The sequence below is a fragment of the Mus caroli genome, unplaced genomic scaffold, assembly GCF_978045245.1.
Source record: "Mus caroli unplaced genomic scaffold, Mus_caroli_1 scaffold_8, whole genome shotgun sequence".
Lineage (NCBI taxonomy): Eukaryota > Metazoa > Chordata > Mammalia > Rodentia > Muridae > Mus > Mus caroli.
In genome coordinates this window covers 18,030,973-18,045,699 of record NW_028227263.1, presented here as the reverse complement: position 1 = coordinate 18,045,699, position 14,727 = coordinate 18,030,973, and the positions used below count along the sequence as shown (strand labels likewise).

Sequence of the window (14,727 nt, the reverse complement as noted above, 5' to 3'; positions counted from 1 at the left end):
GGTGTGTTGAGGGAACCTGGATAAGCCTGGGGCCAGCATGAGCCAGAGGGAGGGAAGTCTGGGTAAGGGGTTGAATGACTTGATCCTGTGTCCTTGGTGAAAATAGGAGTCGGGGGGATCGAAAGCTGGGGTTTGGATGTCTGTCAGCACCACCCCACTCCCAAGTCTGGGAGGGGAACGGCCTGGGCGGGGGAGAGGAGACGCCGGTGTCAGGTAACCAGCGGGAGAGTTGGGAGAAAGAGCAGGCGCAAGGAATTGAGGCTTCAGGGCCTTGGGTTCAGGGGTTAGATCACCGAATATATATGGGTGAGTACACCCTGAAAAGGGGCTGGGGTCGGGTTGGAACAGGATAATAGTGCTTCTTGAGTATTAGGAAAGAATCAAAGCTGAAAGACTGGAGGGAGAGGCCGAGTTAAGGAAGTCTTTGATCTTCGAAGAAGCTAGAAGTGACGAGAGCTCAAAATACGGCTTCGGAGATCTCGGCGGGCGGTGGGAAACTCCGACGGAGGGGTTTGTCGGGTCAGGACTACATTCCCCAGCATGCATTGGGGTCCCGGCAACATACATATTGGGAAATGTAGTCGGCTTCCTGTGGCACCACCCTCTAACCAGGGAAGGCCATCCTGTCCTTGATTCATTGATGCTGCTGAGCCTAGCATGTCACATAGGAGCAACATGAAGGGAATAGGTCTTCGGTTTCTCTATCTGTACAAGGGGCCGGAAAGGCGCGTTCAGTGCTTCAGAGATGCTGACTGAATTCAAACAAGAGTTGGAGAAATCCAAAGATATGTGAACTTTGACCTTAAAGAGTTTCTGGATAGTATCGGTGCTGTAGAGTGAGGAGTCTCAGGATCAGACAGATTCACACGGATAAAAGAAGCTACTTTGGAAGTATGAACAAATTCCCTAAAGTGGAAGGAAGAAATTGATTTGAGAATAGGGAGAACTTGGAGGCAGCACTAAGAAGGAGGTATTTGAATTTGGTCCTAATAGTATTTCAATAGTGATCTGGGGACAGGAGAGACGTCTATGTAGAGAAACTGCTTGGCAGAGACCTGGTGCCTGGGATGGGGCGGATTCTTCGTAGGTTGAATATTAGCATCCAGAGCAGAGGCTCTGGGTTCAGGGAGAGCCAGCCTGGGAAAGATGGTTAAGGAGTGGGGTTTGGTTGCCTTCATAACCTCTCACTCCCTCCTCTTTCCCACCAGAAGACCACCAGACTGACTCCTCAATCTCATTCCTGCCCCATTTGGAGGCCAAGATCCGCCAGACACACAACCTTGCCCGCCTCCTGACCAAATATGCAGAACAACTGCTGGAGGAATACGTGAGTAGGTGTAGGATGGTGGAGGAATACGTGAGGAGGTGTAGGTTGGTGGAGGAATACGTGAGGAGGTGTAGGTTGGTGGAGGAATACGTGAGGAGGTGTAGGGATGGTGATGGAATACGTGAGGAGGTGTAGGGATGGTGGAGGAATACCTGAGGAGGTGTAGGTTGGTGGAGGAATACATGAGGAGGTGTAGGGATGGTGATGGAATACGTGAGGAGGTGTAGGGATGGTGGAGGAATACCTGAGGAGGTGTAGGTTGGTGGAGGAATACATGAGGAGGTGTAGGTTGGTGGAGGAATACATGAGGATGTGTAGGGATAGTGGAGGAATACGTGAGGAGGTGTAGGGATAGTGGAGGAATACGTGAGGAGGTGTAGGGTGGTGGAGGAATACGTGAGGAGGTGTAGGTTGGTGGAGGAATACATGAGGAGGTGTAGGGGTGGTGGAGGAATACGTGAGGAGGTGTAGGGATGGTGGAGGAATACGTGAGGAGGTGTAGGGTTGGGGCATAGAATAGGGGTGATTGCTCACAGATGTCTTCAGCCACCCATTTCTTCCATCTCAGCCCCAGCAGTGGAAATCAAAAGTCCCTGAGGGGGATGTTAACTTTCTTCTGGCCACACAGTAAAGGACCCTGTGATATTTATTCTTTTAAATGTAACTAATATCTGTACCCATAAAAGACACATGAGGTGGGAGCTGTGTATAAGCCCTTAAACTTAGTCAGGGAATTTTATTTTCTTAACTACTTACAAAATATCTATTTACAAGCTTGATTCTTCAACTAACTGCTAGCTCTCTTTCTCTCTCTCTTTTTGTTTTGTTTGTTTGTTTGTTTGTTTGTTTGTTTGTTTGTTTGTTTGTTTCAAGACAGGGTTTCTCTGTGTAGCCCTGGCTGTCCTGGAACTCACTCTGTAGACCAGGCTGGCCTCTAACTCAGAAATCCGCCTGCCTCTGCTCCCAAGTGCTGGGATTAAAGGCATGTGCCACCACTGCCCGGCCTACATTGCTAGCTCTTTAGAAATCTCTTTCTAGCTGTCCTTCTACCAAGCTAGTTTACCTTCCTTTTGAGCTCCTCCAAACTCAGGAGGGCTCCCTAGCTCTTCCCTGGAATCCTGTTTCACCTGTGTCCTGCCAGCTGCTCCTCTAAAAGCCCAGAGAGCTTCCTACCCAAGCCAAAGGAGAGAGCGCCTTCAAAAGGTGACTCCCTCTCAAAGGTCTAATTACTATAAATGAAGTCTCTAGTTCCTCTCCTGTATCCATAGCAGGCTGAGTTGTGCCACCATAGTGGGGGTGGGCTCCAAGCCAAGTCAGTGGGGGGCCCAAACAACCATTTCACCTTAATGGTGGCACAGCTCAAGGCCAGCCAGGTGACTGCCTTGGGTCACAGAGCAAATTTGCCTTAAAATCGGCAGGAATTTTCCATTCTTTAGCATTCTTATCTAACTAGGACTAGGCTTTGACAGGCACACACAAAATGCATCTCTGCAGATCACACCTAACTGCATATGACAAACTCATCATCTTTCACCATAAATCAAATATCCTGCAACAGGACCCATCAGTGGTCAAATGAAACTGTGCCTCAGCTTGGAGGCTCCATCCTTGGAGCCGTTCTGAGGAGACAAAGGGAACTCTGAAAGTCAGGAAACCTAGATTTGGACTCAGTGTGATTGGATGTTTCAACTCTTTGGGCTGTAAAATGAAACAGCAGAACAATATGAGCTATGAACACTCCCACTTGGGGGATGTTTAGAGAAGCCAAGAAGAGGTGTCAGTCAGGGGCAACATTTCTTTCCATGAGGGTTCTTTTACAGAGGAAAGGGACCTGCCAACAGTCCGGACCTGGCCTCCAGATTAAACATGGTGTAGCAGGGGAAGGCTGGTGGTTTGGTTCAGACAGGACTGTAGGGTTGCTAAACCGTGACTTTAGTGGCAATGGTAACGTTAAAATGTAACCATGGTAACAGCAGCAGTAGGATGGTACAGCAAGCTTTGTAGACATACCAACTTGCTCTGCTGCTTTGGGTGAGTAGCCTGCTGTCAGTCATTCTCTGTATTCAGCGTTCTCTCTCTCTCTCTCTTTCTCTCTCTCTCTCTCTCTCTCTCTCTTAAAAAAATTGTATTCCTTTATTTTGTGTGCCTCTCTGTGGTTTTACACAAGTGCCATGCTGTGTCCGTGAAAGTCAGGAGACAACATAAGGGACTTACTTCTCTATTCTACCATATGGATCCACAGATCAAACTGAGACTGGCAGCCATCTCAGTGGCCCCTATTTCCTCATTTACAAAGCCATCACTGTCATTCTCACTTTTAGGAAGATACTATATCCAAAGTGGCAAGCACAAAGCCTGCACCAAGGGATTGGCCAACGATAAATAGTATTTTCACAGCATTTGACAAATTAGAAATCACCTTTGTTTTTCACTTGTGCCTGCAAATGATGGTTCTCAACTAAGGGAAGGAGATATTAACTACGGGAAAGGAGTCTGACCTGGTCCCTTGCGCGGCTTCTGTGGTTCTCAAGAGGTGTCTAATAGAAAGACAGAACAGGGGGCATTGCTCACTTTCAAAGATCAGAAGGCTGAAGCCAAAAGAGGGGAATGGTCTTGCAAGAAGTCACAGTTGGTAAAGTGGCAGAAAGGAATCAAACCCAAGCCTGGGATTGAAGATTGAAGATACAGTTTAGCTGGTAAAAGGGCTTGCTAGGCAATTTGGTAACCAGAGTTTGGCCCCCAGAAACCACATGAAGGTGGACGAAAACTGACTCCATGGTCCTTTGGCCTTCACATGTGCAGTGTGATACCATACTCTCCCACACACCATACATACAACTTAAAAAAAAAAGAACACACACTAGTACTTGGGAGGCAGAGACAGGCAGATCTCTATGAATTTAAGGTCAGCCTGGACTCAGTAGTAAATTTCAGGCCTCAAAAGCTATAGTAAGACCCTGTCTCAAAATAAACAAGTAAATAATAACTTAAAAGTAGCTCATATTTATTGGGTGCTTCCTGGGGACCCACACTTCCGTTCAGACCCTGCACACTTCTGAAACTGGTGCTCTTATTGGCAGTTAGAGAAACAAAGGCATTGGGTATGCAACGCCCACGTCTTTTTTTTTTTTTTTTTTTTTTTTTTGGTTTTATCTCAGTAGGCTCTGTCATTCGCAAGATGAGGAAACTAAGGCCCCAGGAGAGGGGAGGAGGGCTATTAAGAGTGGACAAGCCCCTATCACCGTCCCTAGAGCCCGGCTGACCCGTGGCCATGTCTCCACAGGTGCAGCAACAGGGAGAGCCCTTTGGGCTGCCGGGCTTCTCACCACCGAGGCTGCCGCTGGCCGGCCTGAGTGGCCCGGCTCCGAGCCACGCAGGGCTACCGGTGTCCGAGCGGCTGCGGCAGGATGCAGCCGCCCTGAGTGTGCTGCCCGCGCTGTTGGATGCCGTCCGCCGCCGCCAGGCGGAGCTGAACCCGCGCGCCCCGCGCCTGCTGCGGAGCCTGGAGGACGCGGCCCGCCAGGTTCGGGCCCTGGGCGCCGCGGTGGAGACAGTGCTGGCCGCTCTGGGCGCTGCAGCCCGCGGGCCCGGGCCAGAGCCCGTCACCGTCGCCACCCTCTTCACGGCCAACAGCACTGCAGGCATCTTCTCAGCCAAGGTGCTGGGGTTCCACGTGTGCGGCCTCTATGGCGAGTGGGTGAGCCGCACCGAGGGCGACCTGGGCCAGCTGGTGCCAGGGGGCGTCGCCTGAGAGTCAATACTTTTTCTTGTAAGCTCGCTCTGTCTCTGTCTCGCCTCTTTGGCTTCAAATTTTCTGTCTCTCCATCTGTGGCCTGTGTGTTCTTGGGCTGTCCCCATCTTTCTGCATTTGTGTGGTCTCTCGCTTCTGCTCTCCTCTCTGCAGGGAGCTTCTTATGTCCAACAGTTTCTCGGTTTGTCTCTCTCCGGTCTGGAACTCTTCTGTCTCCAAGAGGTCTCTTTTTGTTTCCTTGTCTCTTGGTTCTTTGTTTGCTTGCTTGCTTGTTGAGACAGGGTCACACCATATAGCTCCGGATGGCCTGGAACTTGCTATGTAGGCCAGGCTGGCCTCCAGCTCATAGAGATCCACTTGCCTCCGACTCCCAGTTTCCCCATCTGTCTCCCTGTGATCCATATGGGTATGTGTAACTCTTACTTTATCTCATGGAGGTGACAATTTTTCTCCCTTCAGTTTCTTTGTTCTTTACTGACCAGAAAAGTGCCTACTTGTCCCCTGGTGGCAAGGCCATCCACCTTAGAACCTTCCCACCAGTTCCTTTGTAGGCAAATCCCTCCCTCTTTGAGGTCCTTCCCTTTCGTACCGTCTACCATGTTCTCAATGGCCCCCAGCCCTAGGCTGGTCAATGTACACATACTATGTAGTAGCCCATTTTCACTATGTCCTATCCATAGGAGCAGTATTTGCTATTATAGCAGGATTTGTTCACTGATTCCCATTATTTTCAGGTTACACCTTAGATGATACATGAACAAAAGCCCATTTTGCTATCATATTTGTAGGAGTAAACATGACATTCTTCCCTCAACATTTCCTAGGCCTTTCAGGAATACCACGACGTTACTCAGACTACCCAGATGCCTACACTACGTGAAATACTGTATCTTCTATAGGATCTTTCATTTCATTAACAGCTGTACTTGTAATCATTTTTATAATCTGAGAAGCCTTTGCTTCAAAACGAGAAGTATCATCAGTAAAGGCAGAAAAACATCTTAAAGAGTTTTATTTGAGAATAAATTAATTTTTTGTAAATAAAATGTTTTAACAATAAAACTAAAGTTTTATGAAACATAGCTGTTGCATGTGGGGAGAGTGATTTGAGGAGAATTGGATTTGTAGAGTACAGGAGATTCCCCTTCCAGCCCCATACCCACAAAGGCACAGGCCAGGGATCCCAGCTGTCAGTTCTGAACCCAAAGTGGATATCCCTAGCAGGAAAGAGCTGCAACATGAGTCCTAGTGGCTGTGACGTGCACTGGGCTGTCAACACTGGAGAGCTCAATAGAAACCATCAATGAGGAGGTAGACCAAGGAAAGGAACTCCAGCGAAAAGAGACCTGTGTTCAGAAAGGCCAGGTCTTCACCCAGGAATCGAGGTAGACAGAGACATGAAGCAAGACCCTGGACTTCCTCAAATACAGGAAAAAGGACATCAGGACAGGTCTGGTGAGATGACTTGGCAGGTAAGAGCACTGACTGCTCTTCTGAAGGTCCTGAGTTCAAATCCCAGTAACCACACAGTGGCTCACAACCATCCATAGTAAGATATGACACCCTCTTCTGGTGTGTCTAAAGACAGCTACAGTGTACTTACATAAAATAATAAATAAAATTTGGGGGGTTTTTTTGTTTGTTTTTGTTGTTGTTTTTTCAAGACAGGGTTTCTCTGTGTAACCCAGGCTGTCCTGGAACTCACTCTGTAGACCAGGCTGGCCTTGAACTCAGAAATCCGCCTGCCTCTGCCTCCCAAGTGCTGGGATTAAAGGCGTGTGCCACCACCACCCGGCAATAAATAAAATCTTTAAAAAAAAAGAACATCAGGACACCAAATGCTCTCCCCCTAGAGTAAAGCCTCCTCAGAAGGGCTCTTTTTTCCAACCAGGAAGTAAATAAATCAGTGTTGGTTTAGTGATCCATCAAATAGATCCAGAATGCCCCTCTCCCCCATATCTGGAAAGGAGTCTCTAGGACCTGGCAGGAAGATCCAGACAATAAGGAGTAGAGGTTTGGCTTCCAGGAAATAGTCCCAAATGCAGAAGTAAGGCAGGAATGAGTCCTCTGAAAGAGAAATTCTTTGGACTTCTGATAGAGGCTGACCTTCTATGCTGAGTACTTAGCCTTGAGTAGAGCCAAGTCCCTCACAGCCCGGTCCGTCCAGTGACCATATTCTCGGGTCACTATGTAGCCTCTGCATTTCCTCTCAAAGGCTGAGGCCCCAAAGGGGACAAACCCCAGAGTATCCTCTTCTGGAGGGATGGGCAGCCCTAGAGCAGTCATGATAGCAGCCATGTTGCCCAATAGGCCTTGGGCCCTGAGTCTTGCTGCTCCTAGCTGGGCCAGCAGAATAGGACTGCCAGGATTCAGATAACTCTGGTCGTCCCCCACGAGCTGAAGGTGCTGGGTCAAGGCCAGGAAGGCTCTCTGGGCTCGGCTTAGCCGATCTGCATCTTCCATGGCATGCCAGGTCTTGAAGGAGACAGCTGCAGAAGGCAGGGTGCTGAGCTGGAGCTCGGGAGCTGAGAAGCCGGGGTCACTGAAGGGGCTGCCCTGGTGTTGGAGCTGCAGGGATGAGAGACAGAAGTAAGGGGACTGAAGGAGTGTCAGGGTGAACATCTTCCCTCTGAGACTGGGCCTTGGGCCAGAGGAAGCCACCATTCACCACCCTTCAGATGCTGCACAGGTAGTCAAGGGGACTACAGGTTCCCTTTTGTCCTCTGTCTATCAGCTGTGTCTCACTGAGTCACAAGAATCCATGGCTCTGCATGACAGTGCAGTACAATAAAAATAATACACATAAAAATGAGCATAGCGTGTGTATAAGTGATGACCACTACCTATTAATATATGAATATCAATGAACAATATGACTATTTCCTTCATGTTCAGTCCAAGTGCATTACTCAAGTAGGCCTTAAACTCAGAGATATACCTGCCTTTGTAGACCAAGCTAACCTTGAACTCAGAGATCCGTCTGCCTCCCCCTGCCCCCAAATGCTAGGACTAAAGGTGTGCACCATCACCTTTATTTTCTAAACAGCATCTCACTGTGTATCCATCCCTGTGTAAGTCTATATGTAGGCTGGCCTCAAACACACAGAGATCAGCCTGCCTCTGCTACCTGAGTTTGGGACTGAAAGAGTGTACTATGTTCAGCCTCTGATGTTTTTATTCACAGTATTTAGTAGCTTCTCTTTGAGTCTCATCCATACAAGACTCACAGGTTCTTTTGCCTTTTTTTTTTTTTTTTTTTTTTTTTGGTTTTTCGAGGCAGGGTTTCTCTGTATGGCCCTGGCATTCTGGAACTCATTCCATAGACCAGGCTGGCCTTGAACTCAGAAATCTGCCTACCTCTGCCTCCCGAGTGCTGGGATTAAAGGCGTGTGCCACCACCACGCCCAGCATAGGTTCTTTTGCTCTAATTGTGGGTTGTTTTGTATTGTTTGGGGTTTTGTTTGTTTGTTTGTTTAAGATTTATTATTTATTTATTTATTTATTATATGTAAGTGCACTGTAGCTGTCTTCAGACACTCCAGAAGAGGGCATCAGATTTCATTACGGATGGTTGTGAGCCACCATGTGGTTGCTGGGATCTGAACTTGGGACCTTCGGAAGAGCAGTCGGCGCCCTTAACCTCTGAGCCATCTCGCCAGCTCACTGGTTTGGTTTTTAAAATAATTATTTTATGTGTACGGTTGTTTTGCTTAGATGCAAATCCATGTGTGTGCCCAGTGCCCTTGGAGGCCAGGAAAATGAATCAGATTTCCTGGGACAGGAGTTACAGATGGCTCAGCGGCTAAGAGCACCGACTGAGTTCAGATCCCAGCAACCACATGGTGGCCCACAACCATCTGTAATGAGATCTGACACCTTCTTCTGGAGTGTCTGAAGACAGCTACAGTGCACTCACATATAAATAAATAAATAAATCTTAGAAAGAAGGAAAGCAAACAGAGTTCTGCTGTGTGATCCAAAGTGCCTTGTACTCACAATTGTCCTCGTACCTCCTAACTGCTGAGATGACAGACATGTTAGACTTGACACTGCTTATATAAGCTTTTAAATAAATACACTAAGTATTTTCTTAAGTGTGTGTGCGCGCACACAAAGTGCATGCCCCTGAGTAAGGTGCTTTTCTTTGCACCTGTGGGTTCCCAAGCTTGAACTCAGTCATCAGGTGAGTGGCAAGCACCTTCACCCACTCAGCCATCTTCTTCTTCTTCTTTTTTTTTTTTTTTTAAGATTTTTTTTATTTAGCTGAGCAGTGGTGGCACATGCTTTTAATCCCAGCACTCGGGAGGCAGAGGCAGGTGGATCTCTGAGTTTGAGGCCAGCCTGGTCTACAGAGTGAGTTCCAGGATATCCAGGGCTACACAGAGAAACCCTATCTCCAAAAACCAATAATAATAATAGTAATAATAATAAAGATTTATTTATTTATTTTATGTATATGAGTACACTGTTGCTGTCTTCAAACACACTAGCAGAGGGCATCACATCCCATTACAGATGGTTGTGAGCTACCATGTGGTTGCTGAGAATTGAACTCGACCTTTGGAAAAGCAGCCAGTGTTCCTAACCACTGAGCCATCTCTCCAGCTCCTACTCAGCCATCTTGACAGTCCTTTTGTCTGTAATTTTTGGTGTGGTTTGTTTTTTTTTCCTCCCAAGTCTCACGTAGCCCAAGCTGCTCTTTTTTTTTTTTTTTTTTTTTAAAGATTTATTTATTTATTATATGTAAGTACACTGTAGCTGTCTTCAGACACTCCAGAAGAGGGCGCCAGATCTCGTTGCGGATGGTTGTGAGCCACCATGTGGTTGCTGGGATTTGAACTCTGGACCTTCAGAAGAGCAGTCGGGTGCTCTTACCCACTGAGCCATCTCACCAGCCCCCCCAAGCTGCTCTTAAACTCATTGTGTGCCAAGGATGTTGACCTCCTGCAGCTTCTACCACCCAAGTGTTGGCGTTACAGATGTACGCATCATACCTAGCCTGACACAGAATCCTAACACACTTACAGACCTAACTCATAGGTCACCTAATCTCACATCCCCATTTTGCAGGTAGAAAAACAGACTCAGGGTATCCAACAATATACAGGGCATAAGACTAGAACCTAGATATATTTTTGGTTTGGTTTGGTTTTTTTGAGACAGGGATTCTTTTATAGTCATGGCTGTCCTGGAACTCACTCTGTAGACCAGGCAGACATTGAGCTCTGAGAGCCACCTGCCTCTGCTTCTTCTGTGCTGGGATTAAAGGTGTGAGCCACCATCCTAGCCTAGAACTGAGATTTTATAACTGTCATGCTTTAAAGAACGATACAGCAGAAGAGTTGTAAACTCCAGGGTTTCGGGAACAGAGGAAGGGACAGGGCTACGATCAGGCCAAACTTTGGCCAATGAGATCTCTGTCCTTTCCACTCAGAATGGAAACCAGTATCAGATGGGTCAATCAAGTGAACACTCAAGACTCAAAGCAAGTGGCCAGTTTTACCTCTCGAGGCGAGTAAGCATGAGGGTAGGAGCTTCTAGAACAGAGCTCCACAGAGCTGCTTCCAGACGCCAGCATTGCACTCACTAGCTCAGTGCCCAAAGGCAAATGACCCCTCTCTAGGACTCCATTTTCTCACCTACAAAGTAGATCCTGGTTCCAAAACTCAGAGGAGTTTTAGGGGTCCATGAGCCAAATGGGACCGAGCACCAGAATAGATTAGAGCTGAAGTGAGCACAGGGCATGAACTGGTTCCAGAAGAAGGACTCTCTAAGGTTCTAGGTGTGGTGTGTGTGTCCTGTGTGTGTGTATTTGTGTTTGTGTGTATCCTGTGTGTGTATGTATGTTTATGTGTGCCTATATGTATCCTGTGTATATGTGTGTGTCTGTGTATAGCTTGTGTGTATGTGACTGTGTGCCTGTGTGAGTGTGTGTATGTGTGTGAGGTCCAGTAAAAACAGAGCCACCACACATTACTAGTGGCTTTTTTTTTTTCAAAGATTTACTTATTTATTATATGTAAGTACACTGTACCAGAAGAGGGCGCCAGATCTCATTACGGATGGTTGTGAGCCACCATGTGGTTGCTGGGACTTGAACCAGGACCTTCAGAAGAGCAGTCAGTGCTCTTACCCACTGAGCCATCTCGCCAGCCCACTAGTGGCTTTTAAATAAAGGGTTTGTTGCATTTTTCCTCTTACAAAGCTAGCTCCCAAATTATCGAGACTGGACTAGTACAGTTATTTAACAAGTTTTAAGGGCACAACAACTGAGCAGGATCACTCTATTTTAATCCTTTAAGATAATCTGGCTGCCTCCCAGTCAAAATCCCAGTGATACTTGTATGTTAGTTCTGAGCTGGCTCTCTGGACTCTAGGTGTTCTTTCATGCTGTCTCCTCAACTCTTTCCCCAAGGTAAATCCCCACTTCCTCTCTCTCCTCTTCCCACCCCCTTGGCTGGGAGGAAGTCCAGCCCTATTCTCTCCCTGCTCAGTCACTGGTTGATCAACTCCCTTATTGACCAATCAGGGAATAATTGGGGAGCAGTGTTTATATAACATTGAGACAGGAGATTCTCAGAATAAGGATTGCAACCAGATATGGGGGCACAGAAATCAGCATTTGGATAATACAAGGACAGTCTTTACACAGGGCACAATAACACCATGCCAGTAACACATAACTTAGCAGATGAGGAGGTCAGGAGTAAGGGAAGAGAGCTGGCCAGCTTGATATCACTCAGCCATCAGTGACCACACAAGTAAATGTGTCTCTGGCTAAGAGCACCTGCCCACCTCAGATTCACAATGGGGCCTCCCTATTCCGACCCTTGCATATGCCCAATGTCACTCACGTAGGTCTGCAGCAGTGCTGACGTGTTCTTCTGCATGTAGAGAGCCAGGCTGTAGGCTTGACCAATGGGCTCTGATGGGGAGATGGGGGCCGCAGGACTGAGGGGTGGCAACAGCAGGCTCAGTAGGCATAGGGGAGTTGCTAGGGGATATAAAAGGGCCATCATTAAGTCCCTGACCCTTTGAGTCATCATCCATTTATTCCAACAATGTCCAAAGAGGCATTTGTGGCCTGTCTGGTCTATTCAAATCAGGGCAAAATTACCTGGCTGATTGATTGTGTCATGCCCAGAGCTCCCCTTTGAGATAGGGTCTTACTGTGTAACCCTGGCTGTCCTGGAGCTCACTATGTAGACCAGAGTAGCCTCAAACCCAAAGAGATTCACTTGCCTCTGCCTCCTGAGTGCTGGGATTGCAGGCCTGTACCATTTTATGCAGTTGGGGGACTGCTGCTTATCTGAACTCATTAAAATGTTCCCTAATAGCCGGGCAGTGGTGGTGCACTTGGGAGACAGAGGCAGGTGGATTTCTGAGTTTGAGGCCAGCCTGCTCTACAATCCAGCCAGGGATACACAAAGAAACCCTGTCTCAGAGGGGGAAAAAACTTAGATCCTGCGTATGAGAGAAATCATGCAATATGTGTTGCAGTCTGACTTATTTTGCTTAGCATAATGATCTCAGTCCCTTCATTTTGTCTGAAAATGTTATCATTTCATTCTTCTATGGCTGAATAAAATTCCATTGTGTGTAAAGAACATTTTCTTTCTCCATTCATCTGCTGTTGGACACGCTAGCTGGATCCACATCCTGGCTATTGTGACCAGTCTTGCAATACAGATGTACAGATTTCGATGCTGTATTCTAGCCCTTCTTGGTTTTTGGTTTTGGTTTTGGTTTTGTTTGTTTGTTTTGTTTTGTTTTGTTTTGTTTTGTTTCAAGACAAGGTTTCTCTGTGTAACAGAGCCCTGACTGTTTTGGAGCTCACTATGAAGATCAGGCTGGCCTTGAGCTCACAGAGATCCTCCTGCCTCTTTCTTCCAGAGTGCTAGAACTCAAAGCATGCACCACCATGCCAGGCCTGCCTTTTTTGGTTTGGTTTTTGTTTTTGTTTGAGGCAGGGTCTCTAGCAGTGCAAAATCACACTCACTTTATGTTGGAGAAAACCCCACAGCTATGTGCAAGCAATACAAGCGTTATCCCAATGAAGCCAGAAAACCTTCTTGTGTTTTGCATCGAGGTAGGGTTTCCTCCCATCTAAATGCTCAGGGTGCCCTTGAGCTTTCTGGCCATCTTCCTGCTGCTCTATCCAGAGTGCTGGGATCACAGGCGTCAGGAACCTGATTGTTTCCCATTTGAATACATGGTGACAAATGATCCTCCCAATCCCTGGGGAAGCTTGTGCTCTCATCCAGGGTGAAGCCACCCACCTGGGAAGGAGGGTCGGAAATGTAGGGTGGTCTCCTTAACTGTCTTACAACCCTAAACTCCAGAAGTTCAGAGCCAATCAGAAGAGAACCGAAAGTGGTGTGTGCTTTAATTCCAGTAGAAGGGGCAGATCTTCGAGTTCTTTAACAGTCTGGTCTACACAGGGAGACCCTGACTTGTTTTAAAAAGAAAGAAAGAAGACAAAGCAGAGACGCCTTCAGAGTTTGTTCCACAAGGTTGAGTGAAAGACCACACTCCATTACTATATTGTAGCCTACGTTGATGAAAAAAGAAAAAAAGACAAACAAACAAAAAAACCAAAAAAACAGAAAACCAAGGTTGCGTGAGCTCATCTCTTCTCACACGCCATTATAATTTTCTTGTTTGTTTGTAGACAGGGTCTTGTTATGTAGCCTAGGATGGAGTTTGCTATGTATTCCAGGCTAGCCCCAAACTCTCCATCCAGCCTCAACCTTCCAAGTGTTAGGATTACAAGCCTGTACCACTGCCCCCAGTGTGACTTATTTCTTTGTTGCTTATAGCACAAATCTGACAGGGCAATCACCAGCCCCCTGTAGATGTCTGTTCCCTTCTGTATATCCCACAGTACAGTTAGCCTTCCAAGTCTGCAGCCATTCATTCATGCAACTGCAGAGGCAAAATATCACATCTGCACTGGGCATACAGAGATTATTTTACTTGCCTCCTAAACAATACAACACACTACTTTCACAGTATTGACACTGCATCCACAGTTATAATAGTCTAGAGGAGCTATAAAGTATATGAACAGGTGTGCATAGGTTATATGCAAGTATGACATTGTATCTAAGAGATTGGGGCATCGGTGGCGTTCGATCTCTGCTGGAGAAGTCCCAGAATCAATCCTCTGTGGATACCAAGAGACAACTGTACCAATACATAGTGGGGCCTCTATAACCACTCCTTGAGTGGATGGTGAGTAAGTCCTATGTGTAAGAACGCACGGGTCCCAGCAGCCCTACAGTCATTGGGTAACTGAGACTGAGCAGCAGGATATAGCTGGCAAAGCCATCTTCCTTCCTGGCTTCTGGGCCCGGATACCCTGTACCCTCACTCACCCAGCAGGCAGTACATCCTCCCTCCTTGGTTCCTTCCTTTGCAGTCTCTGGGTCTTTCCAGGGCACCTGTCCTGTTCCTTGGGTAGCTTTATACCTGGGACTGAGCCTTAGAGCCGCCCAGGAGGGAGGGGAGTTAGTCCCTAGAAAAGCAGCAGACAGGGCCCTGCCAGAGAATGACACAGACCCAGCTAGGGCACAGAATAGAGTGTTTTGGGAGGGACCAAGATGAGGGCATATATTCCAGGCCAACCAGAGCCCCCAGGGCTAGAAAT

The 14,727-nt window shown here is 47.3% G+C and overlaps 2 protein-coding genes across 5 annotated transcripts; one reads left to right on the top strand and one right to left on the bottom strand.

Annotated features, from left to right (window-relative positions):
* On the top strand, nt 1–5,376 carry LOC110299266 (cardiotrophin-1). Of its 4 annotated transcripts, none has more exons than XM_021168923.2 (3): nt 1–62; nt 1,209–1,327; nt 4,611–5,376. In XM_021168923.2, the coding sequence occupies exons 1-3, from the start codon at nt 38–40 to the stop codon at nt 5,076–5,078; spliced, it is 612 nt and encodes a 203-aa protein (XP_021024582.1). In that variant the 5' UTR covers nt 1–37; the 3' UTR covers nt 5,079–5,376. The 4 variants fall into 4 exon arrangements, with proteins under 4 accessions (XP_021024582.1, XP_085697416.1, XP_021024584.1 ...); XM_085841290.1 differs by having other exon boundaries at nt 14–62; nt 1,212–1,327; XM_021168925.3 differs by lacking the exon at nt 1–62 and adding an exon at nt 219–306.
* Nucleotides 5,377–5,949: 573 nt separating this feature from the next.
* LOC110299483 (cardiotrophin-2) lies at nt 5,950–14,516 on the bottom strand. The gene is made up of 3 exons (XM_021169194.2): nt 14,456–14,516; nt 11,933–12,072; nt 5,950–7,646 (listed from the first exon to the last, which is right to left on the bottom strand). Exons 1-3 carry the CDS (start codon nt 14,469–14,471, stop codon nt 7,188–7,190), a joined length of 615 nt encoding a protein of 204 aa, XP_021024853.1. The 5' UTR covers nt 14,472–14,516; the 3' UTR covers nt 5,950–7,187.
* Nucleotides 14,517–14,727: the final 211 nt, after the last annotated feature.